This window comes from Procambarus clarkii, chromosome 47 (assembly GCF_040958095.1).
Source record: "Procambarus clarkii isolate CNS0578487 chromosome 47, FALCON_Pclarkii_2.0, whole genome shotgun sequence".
Lineage (NCBI taxonomy): Eukaryota > Metazoa > Arthropoda > Malacostraca > Decapoda > Cambaridae > Procambarus > Procambarus clarkii.
In genome coordinates this window covers 21,691,282-21,712,588 of record NC_091196.1, presented here as the reverse complement: position 1 = coordinate 21,712,588, position 21,307 = coordinate 21,691,282, and the positions used below count along the sequence as shown (strand labels likewise).

Here is a 21,307-nt window from a genome sequence, read left to right as displayed (position 1 = left end):
TCATTATTTTATTATCAGTAGTAAAATAAACCTCTTTCATGCAATATTATAATACAACAAATTGTGTGTATCTTTGGAACACCATAGTTTAGGAAGCATTACTCCACATGCACACCAGTAGCTATTATCAGTGGGATCAAACTTGGGCTTTAAAACTAAACACATTTAATATCTCATTTAGCGCTGTATTGTACATAATAACTTTCATCTTCTCAAGGTGAAACTTTCATCTTCTTCATCTTTCATCTCCCCTTCCCTAATGGGTTTCGCCTTGAGGCGATGTGGCTTATGTGCACCGTTCTCAGGCAGGTGGCTTCTGCTTCACTCCTGCTGGCTGTGGAAGCAAAATCTCACCAATTTTAATGACGTTGTTAAGATCAATGTCATCCCTGGGATGAGGTACTCCTGTCGACCTTGCTGTCCTGCTATGTTGCATCCTTTTGGGCCCAACCTTTTAATTTCCATTTCTTATGAATGTTTCACTATTTTTCCTCCCTCAGACTTGTGGCAGGCCTGTCAGGAAGATTTATTTCTCCCTTACATAAGGGAAGGGGGTTTCCCTGGTGGTTCCATGTATTGTGTTCATCCATGACATGGCACTAGTCCCCCTGATTCTATCTATCCTCTGCCACTACATACCTAGTGCGACAAGCTCTATTCCTCATTAATTCTATGATTGTTATAATAATATCATATACACCCCTCTTAATACTCTCGTATAGTCCTCAGCATTGTATTCACCCGTGCTTTGAGCTCTTCCACATTTAGTGCACCTATGTGGACTTCTGCTAATATCTTAATTATACTGATAAAGATATGGTTGTTAATTATTTCTAGCTGCTTTAGTCTCTTGGCTTAAATGCTACATGCATAATTGAGGTCCCGTCTTGGTAACGGGCCAAACACCATGCTTGATGACAGTGAAGTTCCGGTAAAGGGCACCAGTAGTGTCTGGCTAAATGTAATTGTAGATACTATCACCCAATCTTGCCATTAGAGACAAAGATCAAAATAGCCATGACGGCTCCTTTTTTGGCATGCACTTCATGATTCAGGTGGACACCATAACCTGCTGCCATGATGGGCACAGGTAACCATACTAGCCCTAAATGTATTGCTGAATATAGTATCTTTGACAGTTGCACTCCTACCTTTGATTAACCTCATGTAAATGTTTAATCCTGAAGTATGTCCTATCCCCACATCTGTGCAATGCAGTACTGTATTTGCAAATTTAGCCATGGGGCTTTAACTTGCAAAGTCCTCCCTGTTGTTTTGCTTACTGTGTTGTGAGTCTGAACATGTCCATCCTGGACCTCAAAAATGAGGACATCACTTTTTCCAAGACAAGGCAACAACTAAAACACCTAGACCTCTTTCAGGATATCATAAACTTGTAAGAAGTCCTTGAATCACCCTTCTTCTGGTCCCCTCTGGAATCATTTCCTTGCTATCACCAAGCCCTTGACTAATGCTTCTCATCCCCCCCCCCTCCATATCATTAGTCTGACCTATGAATAACTGGGTAAGTCAGAATAAGGAATATCTTTACGGGAGATGGGACAAGTGCGGATAGCTTCCTTAGCGGCAGCATCCGCACGCTCATTTAAAGACACCAACATGGCTGGGAACCCAGCAAAACTCAACCGACTGAAATTTACTGGAGATAGGAAACAGCCAATGTTGAATCTCGATGACCACCGGATTAAAGGACCCTAAAGCCATGAGGGCACGAGAGTCAACTACCACCACAAAGGAGGATTGACACCGGGAAAGCAGGAGACGAAGAGCATAGAGAATAGCATAAAGCCAACACTTCAAACTACATTGTGAACAGTGCTCCTCTTAGGAGTCTGCTAACATTTTTGTTCTAGACTCTAAGAACGTCCTCCCTCTGTAACAGCTCTGCTTATGAAAGTCCCCTCTCCACTTTCTATCCTCTATTAATCTCTCTTTCTGCACTTATTCCATCTACCTGGACTGGCTGGTCCTTGACGACCTCCATAACAACTACCATTTCTCCATTCTCGGCAGCATTTTGACATAGCTAACTGAAAATTCATTACCATCTTTTCCTGTTCTTTGCACACAGTGTTTCTGTCCTTTCAATAAACCTTACTCAATACTGCCCTCCACTCCATCCTGTGTTGTACTTCCCAGGGCAAGAGAAAATATGCTCCTTGGTGGAATCTCTATACTCTGGTAAGGAATCCGAATCTGTAATGTACTTGTGCTGCTCAATATGAGCGCAGCCTGAAAACAACACCAATGGACAATAGAATCTTTCATTTTGTTTAAAAAACAATGCTAAGGTCCATGATTATATGGGATTTTTTTTTTAATGTACAGTAACACCAGTCCTCCATCTTCACGTTTCTGTTATTGCTAAACTAGTATCACAAATGAGCTTAGTTCATACTTTGCAACTACTGAAACATGTTCTCACCTGTTGATGGCACACCTTCTTTACCAATAAATCATGTGCTTAACTCTCTTGAACTTTCAGACAGCTTCAATACTACAATGATTTTCTTTACTCTTTATGAACTTGTGATCTCTCCATTTGTAACCCCACAATGGTGGTCTCAGGTGGTTAACATTGAGATGCTCTGCCATAATTCCACTGTGTACCTTACAATATTTATAACCAAATTTAGGATACTGGGTCTGTCCTGGAAGCCTTGCTTCAAGCAGTTGTACAGCAGATTGCAGTCATAAAAGAATACATTATGATACATTAAATTCAAACCAATTGCTTCCAGGCCTGACAGCTGAGTGGACAGGGCTTCGGATTCGTAGTCCTGAGGTTCTGGATTTGATCCCCGGTCAAGGCAGATACAAATGGGCAGAGTTTCACCCTGATGCCCGTTACCTAGCAGTAAATAGGTACCTGGAAGTTAGAAAGGTGCTATGGGCTGCTTCCTGGGGGTGTGTAACAAAAAGGAGGCCTGGTCGAGGACTGGGATGCTAAGCCCCGAAATCATCTCGCAGATAACCTCAAGAGAAGATAGGCCCATTACAAACTTAAATACTGTACTTTGCTTTCTCCCTATTTTTGCGGGGGTTTACCACAAATGATAGAATACTGCACCTATTTTTACACAAGCTGTATATGAACAAGGATCTGCATAATATACAAGTAAAAAATAATCAAAATTTGAATTTTGTACAATACTTTGTGGATCAACCATATCTTTGTAAACTAGCTGATCCAATTCAAAATTTAAACAACTGAGCATTTTCCACCAGAATATTCTAGCAATAAACTCTAAAACCTTTTAACTGCTTTATTAATTCAGAAACAGTGCTAATGGCAATGGCTAATGGCAATCCTCTCCCCAGCCTTTTCTGGGGGGAGCCCCTATGGCTCCCCAGAGCTTACTAGGCTCATATGCTAATATCAGACTTTGGCATCAGTCATGTGTATGGAGTTCTGTGGGCCTACCGGGCACACGGGCCAGAAACAGGCCCCCTCAGAGAGGCACGGGGAGCAATGGCCTATAGAAACCCCCATGTGGTTGGAAGCATTCTATGTCTGCCATTGAGTCAGGCACCCAGAAAGGTAAGCATCCCAAAACAAACCCCTATTCTGGTGAAAATTTTGCTACCAAAAGCCTAACAAGTTGATAGAACTCCCCTAAAAGAAACTAGGAAACGAGCATGACGTTACACGTCGCTGCGCCGCTGACTGCGCAGCTCCCCCCCTTTCCGGAAGGGGGAAGGGGGGGGTGCCCCAAACCCCCACGCCGGCTATCCACCATTTAGTTCTGAGGCTGGATGTCAAAACACACGAAAAACCGCCAACCAGGGAGCCTCCGGGTCTCACCCAGAAAATGGTGTTTCATTACATTCAACGCTCGTTTTCTGGGGGGAGCCCCTTCGGCTTCCCGGAGCTAACTACCCACAGAAAAAAAAATAAGGGGGACTTACCTGGGAGGCGGTCGCTACTCACTCATCAACTCAAAGCCGAGACAACTGGCTGCAACCGCCGACCCGTGACACAGACCCGACTAGGCCCAGGAACGTTCATGAGATAACGAGTAGCCAGGACTCTGTTCGACTGCCAAAATCCCTTCACCCGAATGTCAGCCCAGGACATGTTGCCAAAGACAGCAGCAAGAGCAGCGAACTTGCAACTTGCAACCCCCAGCGAACTGGGGTTGTTAATGCCAGACCACTGACTTTCCCAATAGATGCACATTGTAGTGGGTATAAATTCAGATACGGGAAATGGGACGAGCATGAATGGCTTTAGCAGCAGCGTCTGCAAATACATTCATGGTAACATCAATATACGTAGCTGGGAACCCAGCAAAATTTGACCATCTCAAAAATCTGCTAAGCATACTTTCGAAATCAGAAACAGACTTAAAAAATACTAATGGGCCAATTTTTTACAGTTGGCAATTTTGAGGTTGCATTTATACATTTGAAAACAATTGTTTCAGTTAAATTTTAATTTTTTTGACCATGAAATTTTTGTTTTTCTTACTTGCCTGAGCTACTAGTTTATTTGCAAATTATCATCTGGAAAATTATGTTGGTGAATTACTTAACAATTGCAGTACCAGGCCTTAAAATAATCTGGGTCATGAATAATATCAGTGGAACACAGGTCATCATTCTTCAGTCCTTTGCTGCTAACTTTGTTATACCATAATACAATAAATTTAAAGGCAAACAATAAATCAAGCAAATAATTCATATACATATTATATTTACAACCCATGGATCTAAATTACACTTATGTACAATTATAATTTTTGTAATTTTAAAATAGGCTATACTATCAAATCATCTACTGTATTTTTGACAACTTAAGGAATAAGATTTTCAAATGTTGATATACTGATAGATCACAATTTATCACATTTATTTTAATACATCTTGAGTAATAGGAAGTGTACTCTAGATGTCCCCCCCCCCCTCCTGATCGATTTCAATTGAAGACAATATGCACTCGATATATTACTGTTAAAGTAATAAGAAGGCAAGACAACAAATACTTTAAAATAAATCAAAATATTCACACAATTTCATATCCACATAACTTAGATATTCCGGTACTTAAAAATTGATTTTGTACATATAGGTTACAGCACAACTTTGGCATTTTTTTTTTTTTGAAAATAACAAACTGCTTGGTACTTTTTTTGTGAGATATGCCATTGCAAAATAAAAATATAGTACAGCATTAAAAACAAGAAAGTGCACTTAAAAAATTATAAATAAATAAAACCTTTAAATGCCAGTTATATAATCCATATCTACAAAAAGATTTCATAATTTACCCTAATCCCAGGCTCGAGCAGATATATAATACTGCTAAAATTTCCGATGCCTGAAATTTTTAAAGAATCATAAATTACCAGTAGGTTAAAGCATATGTACAGTGAAAGTTGGTCCAACTATCTCCTTGCTATACCTGGGTCAACACAACTGTCTTTATGAATGGTTAATCCACAAACATTAAGGGAATGTGGAAACATTCAAGTGAAAACCAAATAATTCTGCCCATTCTAAACCTTTGGACATTCAAATGAATATGGTAGCAAGACAGTCTTTAAAAGTATATTTTAATCCATTCATGGATTATATTAACACAGACTGAAAAATTTAAGTAGGAAAACATTAAAAAAAATTCACATGAAAATTGATAAATACATATAAAAAAATTATTCATAATTAATCCCAATTTGATAAATATTTCCCAAAATTGACTTCTGATTATAAAATATGATAGCTGCATCAGAAATGCATTGAAAATTATATATAAATTAAATTGTCTTTGCGTACACTGCAGCCACCATGTCTATACATATTAAACACTTTTCAACCAATTGCATACAGTACTCACGAAAGCATTTTTAGAAAAATATTACCTCTTTAAAACTAAAAAAATATATAAACAAACGTAATCAAGACAAATAATCAGTCTCGGCAGCATTAGCTATGTATCCATACCAAACTTGCACAAACAACTCCTGCTTTCCCTTTCCACACACAGACACACACACACTCTTAGCCACAACTTGTACTTTTATTAAACATGTAATTCTTTGAATGAACCCTTAAATAAAAAAAAAAAAAAAAATAAAAAAATTACTCAAAGGCACTCCTAATTCCATCCTCTCACTAGAGGAACCGAAAAACTTGTCCAATTAATGACAAACATAATTAAACGTCATTTCTGCTAAGGTACTTTATCTGTATTCACATTGTAAATTTGTTTTAAATTACATTTAATTTTAAAGCAAGTCATTACCTTAATTCTACATTCAATATAAAAAAAATTATATTTACACGCACATTGCTGAGAAGAATGCCTAATTCAACAATTAGCTTAAAACAGGCAACAGTTCTAGCACCTCAAGAGTTGGGCACAAATTCGCATCATCTATCTCATGAGATCAGTCAGAATGTGAAAAAACTGTATGTAATGTATATTGCAAGTCATAATACAGTACAGTATATTAAAGGCATATTTTCCTTTCAATTCCTGGGACAATTATTTTAGGGCAGTACTTAAATAAGCTTTGTACACCTTATTTCTTTGGGGTGGCAGGCAGTTTAGCAGGAGTTTTGTGGGTCTTTTCTTGACTTCTGGTTACCATAGGTTTGTGACTCCAAGTGTGTGAGCGAGTATGAACTCTAGCAGATTTTGGTATGGGTCCTTCTGATGAGTCAGTTTCCATATCTGAAGTTCGTTTACGTTTGGTGGTCAGAACCTTCGCAGGGTTCTGATTTACAGTTTCTGCAGTACCTCGATTAACTGACTTCAACACACGATTGGACGAGTCCAATGCCGAATTACTTAATGAATGTCTACTTTTATTACTTGAACCTGCCTTTTCCTCTTTGACTTGATGTTCTTTCCACTCATTATTATTATTTGAAGCAACTGGGTTTTGCTCTTTATTCTCTATCTCCATTCCTATCGTTACATGAATGTTTGATCTTGTTCTCCTTCGGTTATCACCTTTTTCAGTCGAAAGAATTCCTGTTGACGTCTTCAGCCTGCCATTCATTCCTCTCTGTTTCTTCCCTTTACCATCAGTTACTGGACTCAGGGTACTGCTCGACACAACTGGTATCTGTATATCATCTTTTAAAAGTCTGGCTTCTGTCCGATGTAGCCTATTTTCTGGTACAATGTCTGTTCTGTTCTCCAAGTTTTCTTCTACCTTGTTTTCTGATCGGCTGTCAGGTCTTTTCTCTGACCTACTGCCTGGTCTGTTTTCTGGTCTATTTTCTGAAAATTTTTCAGCTATACTATCAATATCAAATGGGGTAGATGCAGGTAAATTTTGAGTAGTTGGTGGTAATGCCCTAGAAGCTGTTTTATGTGGACTATGGTCAGGCAAGTTCACATTTGAAGTACTAGGAACTGCATGTACACCAGCACAACCACATTCTGAACAACCCACTTTAGTAGTTTCTGCACTTATCACTGTTTGATTATGACCCAGCTCACTATTATCACCCCCACAACCCACACTGCCACTATCCTCAAAACCGTCTGTACACCCTCGGTTACCTTCTTGTACACCATACTGGTTAACTGGATTGGTCTGCCATTTTTCTGGGAGGCGTTCCTTGATGCGAAGTACACCACGGCTACCTTCCAGTCTTGTCGTTTGACTTTGGTTATACATGTGTACTTGGACTAGTGCATCTCTGTTTCTATCCTCTTCAGTTGATGGCAATCTAGTTGCAGGTTTAGGTGGAGATCCTTTTTTCATTCCTTTTTGTTGTAACAGCACCTGGAAAGAAAAAGAGTACATTAATACCTCTCACATTTGTAAGGTAACATTCAATGACAATGAAACTTTGAAGTATGTCTCATTTGACTTACGGGAATAATTAGATTGGTTTCAGAATTTAGAGAATTAAATTTCTGCAAGCAGCCCTATACAAAATTAAACTACTTCACCCCTAACTACTGAGGGATGACATCAAATATTCTACCTGTGGTTCAATATCACAAGGGCAATCAAGGATATAACTATGGTAACTTCAAATGCACACAGACATTGCATTAACATGGTGCATCAATGAGAAGACCATTGGGCTACGACATTGATTCTATATTTATATGCATATGTCCGCGTAGGGAATTTTATTGCGATTTCAGTGATACCAAAATTAACGCTGTAGGCCAAGTGTAGAGTTGACAACCCTGAAGATAGTAGAAACATTTCGTTGCTGTCTGGCGCTCACGGCTAGTGATCGACGTAGTTTTTTATTTGGTGCTGCTTTAACTCATATTTTGGTGACATTTTATACTTATGTTCTTCTAAAACATTCTATTGTGAACATATTGGTACAAAAATGAAATACGTACATCGAAAATTTACGTCAGGACAGTGAAAAGAGTCTACACTTTTCAGTGTTGCCGCTCGATCGCCCGAAATGCCACACGCACAAGGGGCAAGTTTTTTTTCACTGCATCAAGTGTGCGAAAGTGTTTAACATAATGTTGTAATGTAATATCCTTAAAAAGGTGCACTTAAGTGATATCACATGAAGCACTATCCACTACCACATTCCCTACTCTGTACTACTGGCATGACCAGCATGACATTAAACACCTAGCCTAATACAATACTCTAAGAGTTTGGTAATTCAGATTCCAGTATCGTGAATCTCCTAGTACAGTAATTCAAATGATTTCATATTTGATTGTTTACCTTTTAACCCAAATGCAAATTCGGATTAAAAGACGCACTGAACGAGAAACCCGAACAAATTCAAATTTGTTAATTTTTGGACTTTTCCCGGTAAAAAAATTCAGCTAACTTAAATAAGGGTAGGTGCCACAATTCAGATTACCAAATGTAGATAGTACCAAGCATTAGCCCAAATAAGAATCTATAACGATGGAAATGTCAACTTCTAAAGGTACTTTCACTAATTGGCAGTACTCTAGTACTTGCCTGGAATTTTATTTATATATATATATATATATATATATATATATATATATATATATATATATATATATATATATATATATATATATATATATATATATATATATATATATATATATATATATAATATATATATATATAATATATATATATATATATATATATATATATATATATATATATATATATATATATATATATATATATATATATATATATATATATATATATAAAAACACTGTTCAATGTAATAAGACACCCTTTTTCAGACAGTCCTTAATAGCTTCCTGGCAGTTTGGTGCAAAGAACTGTCGAGCCTCATAATCATATCTGGCCCCTTCAAGTTTACATGGCCTACTGAAAAACAATCAAAATCTGGTTCACTAACAAGATGCCAGGGAATCATGGAACTTCAAGACAGAGCCAACACAGACAAACTGCCCATAGTCACAGGCAAAATAAAAATCACTGCTTCTAAAGAAATTAAAGAAACCAAACAAACAATAATTGCCAACGGGTAAACAATCCTTATCTCTGCTCACCAGGCCACCACCAGATGGCAATTCAGGTTAACTAGGATCTCAGTTTGCCATCTGACTCATGAGCTGCCTATATAGCCCTCAAATCCTACATGGAATATGAGAACGCCACCCAGGTGAAACATAAACAGTGCACTAGCCAAGCAAGGCCCAACCAGCAGGCCTAAGGTGGTGAGGAAGTCAATCCAGGGACCAAAAACTGTGTTTACCAATGTGCATAGGTAGAGTAGTCTGATGAGATGTGGTGTGACATGTACACGGATGGTGCCGAGGAGACGATGTTCATAAAGAGTGGGCACTAGGAAAAGAGCACATAAATATGGAACCACAATATAAGGTGGCTAGTGTAGAAACCAAGATAACGGATGATAAAGTTGTGAAAAAATACAGTACAGTTGTCGGACTAGTCTCAGTGAAGGTGGTCACAAAAATTTGAGATGCCTACCTTGTGATGATTTCGGAGCTCAACGTCCCCGCGGCCCAGTCCCCGACCAAGCCTCCTGTGCCTGTAAGTTAAAGCTGCCTAGGCAGATTTAACTTACCAGAGGGGTAACCAATGAAGCAACCCTTTATCAAGTAAACCTAGTGCATAAGGGAGCCACAAGGGAAAAAAAAAAGGGGGGGGGGGGGCCTTGGTGTAAGTAGGGAATGGTGGGGTGAAAAGGATATGGTCAAATGCTAGGTGTCCCAAGAAAAGCCACATGTACCCCTCACGTGTCTTGAGATGAAGCCAAACCAAGGAGGATGGTGTGGCTTACATGAAAGCCAGAGGTATGGAGGTTCTATGAGAAATTACGTGACATGGAGCAGCTCTCCCCGACTTTATTTCTCCTCCAATCCAAAACCAACTTGTCACTTGATGACCCACCACTCCTAAATAGTTGCATAAGCTATTCAACCATTATAACAAAGTTTAATGCAGAGGTGCCGAGAAAAGAAACACAGATTGGGAAAGACGAGGAATATATGATAAGCACCAAAAGACACCAAACATGATACTGGAATGTTGAAATTATAGTTCAAGCAGCCTTTTTAGCAGAGGTATGGGAAAATAGGGGTCATCAGAAAAAATTGTTTTGGTAGTAAAAACTCAAATTGAGGAGGTGGGAGATGCCTCCACCAATCACTTGTGTTGATGGGGTTACTGGTCAATCAGCGAACGAGCAGTGGCGATCTCGTTTTCCAGGGGGCAGAACCTTTTCTGGACATCGTTGCTGTCCTCACAGCTGCAGTGTGAGGGACCAGTGAGGTCTTCCTATAGTTGTATGAGAGCTGTTTTGCCTTTGGCAAAGTGAGGTAGTGAGTGACATAGGTTAATAATGTATGAACAGTAATCCAGAAGAGGTGGAGCTGGAGCCTGCCTACCAATCTTGTGTCTACCTCGTGTAGCTTCCAGGGATCAACAGCCCCGCGGCCCGGTCTCCAACCAGGGCTTCGTCTGCTCAACCCAAGCTGCTAGTTTGGTTAACCAGGCTGTTGGACGTGGCTGCTCGCAGCCCGACATATGAATCACAGCCTGGTTGATCAGGTATTTTTTGGAGGTGTTTGTCGAGTTCTCCCTTGAACACTGTGAGAGGTGGGCCAGTTATGCCAATTATGTTCAGCAGGAGTGTTGAGAAGTCTTGGGTCCCTTGATGGTGATGGAGTTCTTCCTCAGCCTACCTATTGCACCTCTGCTTTTTAATGGGGGAATTTTGCACATCCTGCCATGTCTACTGGTCTCATGTGATGTTATTTCTGTGTTCAGATTTGGAACCAGTCCCTCTAAAAATCTTCCAGATGTAGATTATTATGTATCTCTCGCCTGCACTCAAAAGAATCCATATTTAGAACTTTTAATCGGTCCCAATAATTAAGACGACAGAGTGGATTCTAGCGATAAAGGCTCTTTGCATGCTCTCTAGGTCAGCAATTTCACCGGCTCTGAATGGGGCCGTTAGAGTGCAACAATATTCCATGCTTGAGAGAACCAGTGTCTTGAAAAGTATCACTGGTATGGCATCCCTTGTTTGGAAGGTCCTTGTTATCCAACCTGTCATTTTTCTTGCATCATGACAGCTACTTTATGGTGTTCTGTAGAGGTAAGGTCTTCTGACATGATTACTCCTAGGTCCTTTACATTGCTTTTTTTGTTCTATGGTATGTTTAGATTCCATTTTATATATGGTTTCAATTTTTCAATTTTCATTTTTTCCATCGTGTAGGAGCTGGAACTTATTTTCATTAATCATCATGTTATTGTATGTGGTCCATTGAAAGACCCAATTTACATCCGATTGGAGGGTTGCCGTGTCCTCTGTATTGTCTACTTGCATGAAAGTCCTGGTGTCATCTACAAATGATGACTGCTGTAGTTTGTATCCACGTCTATGTCTGTTACTGTACAGTACAGTATTAGGATGAGAAAAAGTACCGGAGCAAATACGATACCTTGGGGGACTGAGCTTTTCACAATAGATGATCTGGATTTTACTGTGCTATTACAATCTACGTTCTGTTTGTTAGGAAGTTGCCAGTAATTCCTTTTGCACACATTTTGTAAGCAATAACACCATGGTCACATTTGTCGAAAGCTTTTACAAAGTCTGTGTTTAACACATCTGCGTTTTGCTTGTCTTCCATGGCAACTAAGGTCATGTCATAATGATCTAGCAACTGAGAGGCAGGAGCATCCTGTAATGAACCTGTGTTGTTCAGGGTTATGTAAATGTTGTGATTCCATGTGATATGTAATCTTACATCTTGGTACTCTTTAAAAGACTATGTGTGAGGTTAGAGCTATTGGTCTATAATTTTTTGCATCTGCTTAATGACCTCCTTTGTAAAGTGGTGCGGCCTCCGCTGTTTTATATACGTCAGGGATGATGCCAGTATCCAGGCTCTGTCTCCAAAAGATGTTTAGGGCCTATGATAGTGGGGTTTTGCAATTCTTGATGAATATAGAATTTCACGAGTATGGGCCTGATGCAGAATGCACGGGAATGCTGTACATGCCTACTTTAAAGTCCAGTGGGGTTATGGTGATATCCGATACGTGGTTCGATGTTGGTGTCACATTCATTAAGAATTCATTTGGATCATCGATCTTCAATGTGGTCAGGGGTCACTGAAAACAGAATTGTACTGAAGCTTCAGTATTTCACTCATTTCTTCCTTGTCATCTGTGAACGTTCCATCACCCTTGTGCTAGGGCCCAATGCTGGATGCATTTTTGTACTTTTTTTTTACATACAAGAAAAAGTATTTCAGGTTCCTCTCTATTTCACTTATGGCATTTTGCTCCCTTTGCCTCTCTTTGAATTTATATGATCCTCTTTGCTTCAGTTCGATCATTTCTATTTCCCTACATCGGGAAAATTGTCTTTCTCATCGTTGTTGGGATTGAGTGGAGCGTTTGAGATGTTCTGCTATTTGTTTTCTTCGCCTATAGAGGGAGCGCCATTCTTGTTCCAGTTTGCATATTTTTCTCTTTTTCGTTAATGGTATATGCCGTCTACATGTTTTTAGTGCTACAGGGCCTATTTTCTCGAAGCACTGGATTAAGTCTACATTATGTAGTTATTCTTCCCTGCATAGTTCTGCGAGGTCTTGGTTTATTCGCTCCAGTGGTCAACTATTGATCCTACAAAGCAAAAATGTTGCCTCTGGGATAGCTACTGGAAGCTGATGTAGACTATACAGTTATTGATCAAGAGCTGTGAGATCGTGTTTCAGTCAAATTGTATCGTATTGTATCAATCAAATTGAGATCGTATTTCAGTCAATATCAAGAGGTCGTGGAGGGACCATGGAGTGAAATATATTATGGAGTTGATGAAATCGTGCCAAAGATAAAATAATAATATATCCACGGTTACTATCTACCTTAAAAGCAGCAGTTATGAAGAGAAAACCCATCTATTGCACAAGTCATATCAATGTTAATTTTAACACCTTCACCTGCTTCAAAGTGATCAGTTGTTACCTATTAAACCATCTTAATAAGTTGCTGCCTATGCAACCATTTTACCTTAATAAATACTTGTTAACAAACAACATATAAACATCTCCCAAAAACAGATAGGAAAAATAATTAAACACTGGGTTTTGACTAACAATTACTAAGAATTTTTAAACTGTTGCTAAAGTTAGGTAAAAAGTATGTTATCACTTAAAACAATGTAAATATGTAAATACAAATTACAGTATTTGCCGGCATAAAAGACACCCTCGCAGCGAAATTGCCCCAATTTTATAAGGATATTTTGTGGAAAAAAAATACTATTTCAGTATGTTTCATCACACATGTATGGAAAGATATTTTAAAGTGGATTTTTATACCCCAACTCGTACTTCCTCTAAGATCAGCTGTATAGTTGTTCATATTTTGGACAAGAGAATTGCTAAACAGGATGTGAAACTTGTACAGTATTTCTGAATGTGATGTTTTGTGTTGCCTCATCAGGCCACCAGGGCGGCACACCATTACAGTGCTCTGGTTTTGTTGACATTTACTCATTGCAAATAGTTTTGACAGGTGGATGAAAGTTCAACATTCCTTTCAAATCTCTAGGTGCATTTTTCATTTAGATAATGAATGTTTCTTAAAGGTAACACAGTCGTTAAATAATGTATGGCATATCAGGTGTGGGTTATGTATGTTGGGCAAGGTGGTGAGATGAGAGCTTCCTTCGTAACTGCCAATGTATCGTAAGCAATTTTTCATAAGTTTGTGATAACTCTGCTTGTTTTCAATTTTATTATTCATAACAAATTACTGTAATAATTGGGCTTATTTTCATTATTTAATTATTAGCAAAAGTATGTGCCTAGCAAACTTGCCCAGTATGCTCGTCTGGCTCCCTAGCCTACGGCGCTCGGTCTCCCATCCGTAATACGGCCACATTAGAAGTAGGGCAATTTTGCGACATTTAAAAATATAAAAGCGCTTTTTATACATCGGCAAACACAGTATATTGCCCTAACCAAACAATGTTTCATTAATATTTCTCTCTTGGCAGGAACAGAACTCCTTACCTCTCTCTTTGGTCGACCTGGTGGATCTAGGAAGACTGTAACAGCACTAGTGTTATCAGCACGAAGATTAAGTTTGATGTAACGCCCAAGAGCACCCGATACAACGGATCGAGATGGATTCACCCATAGCCGTTGCTGAAATACATACAATATCAATCCATACATTAATATAAAAGTGCTTATACATAAGAACAAATGATATTATACAAATTTTAGCTTGCAATTAGTGTATATTGTCTATTAACTATTACAGCTTTACAGAATCTTGTGTCATTTCTGGCATTAATTCATAAAGCCTCGTCACTCAACCAAAGATATACCTTCATTTATAAACAAATGTATAGCTGTTGAATTTATATTTTTGCTACACACATGCAAGATAAAACAAGTACAATTATAAATATTTTATATACCATATCACATACCTGCACAATTTGTTTTACCAAAATTCACACAATTATATCAGCTTGGGAACTCTTCACTTTCACTATAAAGTATAGTAGGTCTTCTTACCTTACCACAAGAGTTGGGAACACCAAGATAATGTTTCTCATTGTTTCTCTCTGCCTGGTGTGCTACGCTGACAGCAGCATCTGGTGTTAGAACATTCCACAGACCATCTGTGCCAAAAATTAGACATCTATGACGTGTGATGTCAATGGGCATGACACACACATCTGGCTCGGGTGAAACTACAAACTGATCGTTCGTGGCATTGTAACTCCAGAGATCTCCTGTTAAAAAAATTTGAAAAAAAAAAAGTATTGTTAACCAAGATATTTCAACTTTCACCATTTAGATTAACACCATACTGTACCAGGTATACAGATGACAAACTTTATTACAATAAAAACTAAAATAGAAGGGTTTGATCTTAGCAAGTCAATTTAGAAAGGTGCCAAAGGTATTCAATGTCAGCATATCTCGGTAAAAATAAAAAAACAAAATAAATATCAGCTAACAGAAATTATAAAGTATGTATAGCAGGCAGGCAAAAATAAATCAAAGTTTTTCAGATATATAAAACAAAGACAAAGGAGGAGACAGGACCACCGAAAAATTAAACAAGTCCAGTAACATTTAGAATTTACAGCAGGATTTACTCTTACAAGAATGTAAGAACTCTTGTACATAATATTAAAGAAATGGGTGTTATTTTAGAAACATTCTTTGTCTCCGTACTTATTAGAGAACTTGGTATTATGCCTTCAGATGAACAAACTATGTTGGCTGTGAGGACAAGGCGACTGGTTCAGTGGTTACCAGGGAGGAAGTTATTAAACGAATAAAACAAAAGCCCAATAAGCACCCTGAACCAGACAAGAGTTTTTGCAGGGGTTCTTAAAGACTAACATGCAGCTTAATTAAAGTAAATAATTATTAAAAGAAGGTAACAAGTCAGAGATTATGTAGCACCAAAGATCAGATTAGTACACCCATGTCTTAAACATTTAATAAATATTTTAAATAGAGCAGAGTACCAAAATCATGGAGGGTTTCAAATGTGCTAATTTTTATGAAGGGAAATGGATCACTAGTATCAAACTACATATCATCAAAGCTCAGCATCTATTGTAGGAAAGTGGTTTGAAACATTAATTGCAAAAGCCATTCATTTACATCTTGAAAAACAGATTAATAAAGGGTTCACAATATATTTTACAAAAGGGCCAGACATATTTAATAAATTTAGTAATTCTTTTCCAGCAGAAAGGAATGAGACTCAATATCTTCCCCAGGTCTCTGTACCTGTTTATCATGTATTTAAATGATTTATGCGTTGGATTAAATCATTTGAACCTCGAAATATGAATGCGGAAAAGATCTGCGAGTCATGATTGGTGTGGGACCTTAAAGCAAAAAAAAATCAATGCATAATGTGCAGAATATAGCAAAACTTATTTTTTCTATAAGTATTAGCATTAAGACAATTATTCTTTAACTATACCTTGCCCTTATTAGACTCCATTTAGATTATGCAGTTTAGTTTTGGTCTCTGTACTATAGAACGGGCATAAATTGACTGGAACAATTCAAGAGAAGGATGACAAAGTTAATCCCAGGAATACTGGACATTGTTTATAAAAGTGATTACAAAAGTTTAACTTATATTCCCTAGAACAGTAGTTCCCAAACTCTTTTCGGTTATTACCCTTTTTTTCATATAGCATTCTTATTAATGGCCCCTATGTTCAGTAAACGTCCCCTTTGGTATCGTTTGGTATCATAACCTGTACACTGTCTCAACTTATGGCCCCCTTACATATCGCAAAATGGCCTTCCAGGGCACCCATGGCTCCTAGTTTGGGAACAAGTGCTCTAGAAAAATGAAGCGTACAGGTTGACATGACTGAAATACAGTATATAAATGGTTGAAAAAGATCAAAGGGGATACAAGTACTGAAATGTGTTTTAACATTTAAGTAAAGTTATCAGCACATACTGATACAAGGGTAATGAGTTTATATGTTGATTTTAGTTATTATCACCCAGTTTTTATACAAATGATGTAAATATGGTTATAATACATCTACATGGATATAATGAAGTTAGCCTAAACATGTGAAAATATTCTGCTATAGATTTTAATTGCTTAATACATGTAGAGGTTATCATATATACCAGCATCTTGCCATTATCGTCATATCCAAATCTAGTCTTTTCCATTGGTGTTTTAATCCATTTCTGGAAGACCTTCCCAGACAAAATAACACCAATGGCTTGCAAGACACTTCCTTTGAGCTGTGCCAGGAAAGATTTATGTGCAATATAGGTGTACATATTGTTTTAGTGAATTGTGAATTGTGTATACATATTTACACCACACTTCGTGCAAACGAAAGTGAAACTACAATCATATAGTGTAGACCATCTAAAACAATCACCATAGCTATTTGCCTGTGTGTCAAGTCAGCAATAATGTATCATGTATCCCCAGACCAAATAATCCCCTCACCTGGTAAATTCCCAATGTGCACTAAAACCAAAATGACTTGGGATACTTTTTTCACTGTCCTTACTTTTTGCAAGAAAATGGACACTTTCTTTTTTGCATGCAAAGAGACAAAAGGCACCTTTGATGATCCACAATTTAGGGGTTAAAAAAGAAAGGTAAACTAATATTTTCATCTGTAAATATTCATCACGTCATATATACAATCAATTGGGATAAATTCAATTACCTAACGAACGTGCCACTGCCAAAAATGGTATTTCATCCATGGGTGTGGATCTGCGAACAGGACCTTGGTGTCCAGACTTCGGTCTATTCCATACCACACGGGGCACACCAGATTTGTTGATAACCTTTCCTCCACATTCTGTTATACGTGCTTTTTCAGCCACGCTCTCTGGCTTATGATCGCGAGTCAAGGCTTCACCATGCCAGCTCCCATCTAAAAAAAAAATTAGAGTATAAATTAAATTATTAACAGTATCGTACAGTGAAGCTAATCTGAACTATCCTGAAATCACAATTTGTAACTAAATTCTATTCCCCCTAGCCACCTGCATCGCACCGGAAGGTAGGCCGAGCATTGCCCATGACCACACAACCCAATATTAAAATATTTCACTCACAATATTTATACTTAAGACTAATAAAAAATTATTGCACGACAACATTTGCGACATCACCCACTCTGAGTGTTTTGGTTTTATGCCGCATAGTGCATCATCAGAACGCCAAAGTGCTAAGCTGTGCTAGGAATATATTTATGTGCAACATCTGTACATATTACATTGTAAACTTATAGCTCACTAAACCAGATTTTATTTTGCTGAATTCTTAACAAAAATTTTACCTATAATTTCTATAAATGCAAAAAATGAATCGGTACCATTCCCTATTTTTCATCCAAGACTATCCTAACTCAACTTTCTGTAAACCATGCGGTGCCAAAATAAAATGGAAGCTTTATTCAGGATATATCAAAACCTATACAGCACCTTCGTCCAGTTGAACAGAGCACGAGTGAATATACTGTACAGTATAACAATGCTGTATATCCATTTTAATAAACTCAATACTGAATAAATATTAAATTCATACAATCAGAATTAAAAACACTGATCAGTACAGAAATTATACCCACACTACCTTCGTAAATAAAACACACAGTTATATATAGATTGAATTACACTATGACTTACTTGGATCTTCACATCCCAGGACAATTCCAGAATCTCCCACATGGCCAATGTATATTTTCTGTCTGCGAATAAAAGCTACACTTGCTGTTGTCCCACTTGTGCTTGGCCAACCTGAAGCAGTTCTTGGCCACTGATCTGAAATAATTAAATTTATAACAATGATTTAAGATTACACTCGGGAACCTTTTCTGGCTGCTTAAATGCTGCAAATTTAAGAAATGTTTTAAAATAATTTGTATTTAGTATTATCAAGGAAATAGAGTAACATTATGTAATAGAAAGTAATATATCAACAAAATTATGACTGGTACAAGTATATAAAAAGTGACTAATTAATTTATGGTTATCCAGCCATCTCCATTTTGACAGTGCCAAAACTACAGAACTGTATACGTTCTTAAGCATGAAAAAACTAATTTGTTATAAATATTATAAATTAAATTCCAAACACTTTCTTTTATAACCACTATATGCTACTTTGTTATTTTGTCCATCAATTATTATGTTTTATTAGGAAGAGGAAACAGTCTGGAATGAGGTCACTTGTACTTAAGTCACATCACATCTCATGGACAAGAAAGTTAAGTCCAAATATTGGATCATACTTAGAGCAAGTATGTCATTGGAGGTTGTATAATGACAATCCTGAACATTAACACTTCAGTGTTAATTTTAGTACTGTATTCTGATAATGCTAGAATGCGTCATTCATCTCTTTAAAAAAAAACTTTGAGAGGACAGCGAGAGCATAACTTATGAGGGGAACGAACTAAAGTATCAAGGAACCATCACGAGATCACCTCAGCCAACTACCTATCACTGCTCGGCATTTGAATATTTTCAAAGCTTTCAAATTACCTGCAAGAAAAGTATGAGTTATGTTTGTTTTATTTTTTCAGTGATACTTACAGTATACTGATCATGTGCACACATTTCTACATTTTTTAAATGGTGAAAATAAATGAGGACTGTTCAAATGTTTATAAACATTTATTTGGCACCATCATGCATAATTTATTATTAAAACATTTAGTTTTGTATTTTTATTCTAGTAAATTAATTTGTGAACATTGACAATTTATGGTTATAACCCATAAACTGAGAGAACAGAATTTGAAGATTTTAGGCGTCTCCGAGCCTAATGTCCAAACCTGGAACCTGCCGACAGATAGGAACATTGGTATCACCCATGTTTTAAGAAACTTCACTAGCATATATATGTGAAACTTTTTTTATAATATAACCAAGATCATAAGTAGAAACAGTAGACGAATGAATCAGTAAACCAGTATGAGAGAATGAAGTCTTTATGGGGAATGTTTACCGGGCAGACCTGAATTGAATGAGTTAGGCTGTTCTCAAGAGATAACATCCCTCCAGTAACCGATGCTATGACAGTGGATTACGACTTAACGACTATCACAGACTGCTACCTAATAATGCGTTTACCATTGTGAGGTAAACAATGGTAAATGTAATATAAACATAAGATGCAAAGAGTGGGTTGGTTTTGTGGCGGGTGAGCAAAGGGAAATCGAGCACTGTACTGTGTGAAAATAATAATAGTACTAAAGATACAGTGCCCATCAGGCAATGATCAAAGGTGATGGTTAGAGGTATGTCTCATGGCATGTGTGGAAGCAAGCCTCTGACTTGCTTGCTCAGTCAGATGCTTGCATTACAGCTCGGTACCATATATCATGGGTACCAGGCAATGCCAGGTTTTGTTTTCTATGAAATGTTCAGAACCATGCTATTTTTTTGCTTTTGTGTTCCTGATAAGCAATTTGGAGATCATTTACCCTCCCATGAGTCAATTTCCTCCCTGATATGCACTAATACCAGATTTTACATTGTCTGACCTGTCAAGAATTCTAGACCCTTAATATATCATATTATACAACAACATTACAAGGCATCTAAACTGACAGGATGAGGGGCAGCAAGAGCCATGGTGGGGCACTCCCAGCAACATCCAGGGGATACCCAGCTACTCCAGGACATACCCAGCCACCTCCCCCACCAGCCCTGGGGTAGTACCCACTCCCTGGACATACCAAGCCACCTCCCCCACCAGCCCTGGGGTAGTACCCACTCCCTGGACATACCCAGCCACCTCCCCCACCAGCCCTGGGGTAGTACCCACTCCCTGGGCATACCCAGCCACCTCCCCCACCAGCCCAGGGGTAGTACCCACCCCCTGGACATACCCAGCCACCTCCCCCACCAGCCCTGGGGTAGTACCCACTCCCTGGACATACCCAGCCACCTCCCCCACCAGCCCTGGGGTAGTACCCACTCCCTGGACATACCCAGCCACCTCCCCCACCAGCCCTGGGGTAGTACCCACTCCCTGGACATACCCAGCCACCTCCCCCACCAGCCCTGGGGTAGTACCCACTCCCTGGGCATACCCAGCCACCTCCCCCACCAGCCCTGGGGTAGTACCCACTCCCTGGACATACCCAGCCACCTCCCCCACCAGCCCTGGGGTAGTACCCACTCCCTGGACATACCCAGCCACCTCCCCCACCAGCCCTGGGGTAGTACCCACTCCCTGGACATACCCAGCCACCTCCCCCACCAGCCCTGGGGTAGTACCCACTCCCTGGGGGCGCGTGGCCTGGGTTTGTTTACCTCCCCCACACAACACCAACCAAAACTCAC

General features: G+C 38.6%; 1 protein-coding gene across 1 annotated transcript in view; it reads right to left on the bottom strand.

The window, feature by feature from the left end:
- Window positions 1–4,697: 4,697 nt before the first annotated feature.
- The window catches only part of Pp2C1 (protein phosphatase 2C), a 16,994-nt gene continuing 384 nt past the window's right edge, over window positions 4,698–21,307 (bottom strand). Inside the window, exons 2-6 of the mRNA XM_045749709.2 lie at window positions 18,641–18,775; window positions 17,671–17,883; window positions 15,002–15,222; window positions 14,489–14,623; window positions 4,698–7,763 (exon numbers count right to left, since the gene is read on the bottom strand). Of these exons, the coding sequence (XP_045605665.2) occupies window positions 6,546–7,763; window positions 14,489–14,623; window positions 15,002–15,222; window positions 17,671–17,883; window positions 18,641–18,775 (1,922 nt within the window). The 3' untranslated portion in view covers window positions 4,698–6,545. The remainder of the gene's footprint in view (window positions 7,764–14,488; window positions 14,624–15,001; window positions 15,223–17,670; window positions 17,884–18,640; window positions 18,776–21,307) is intronic.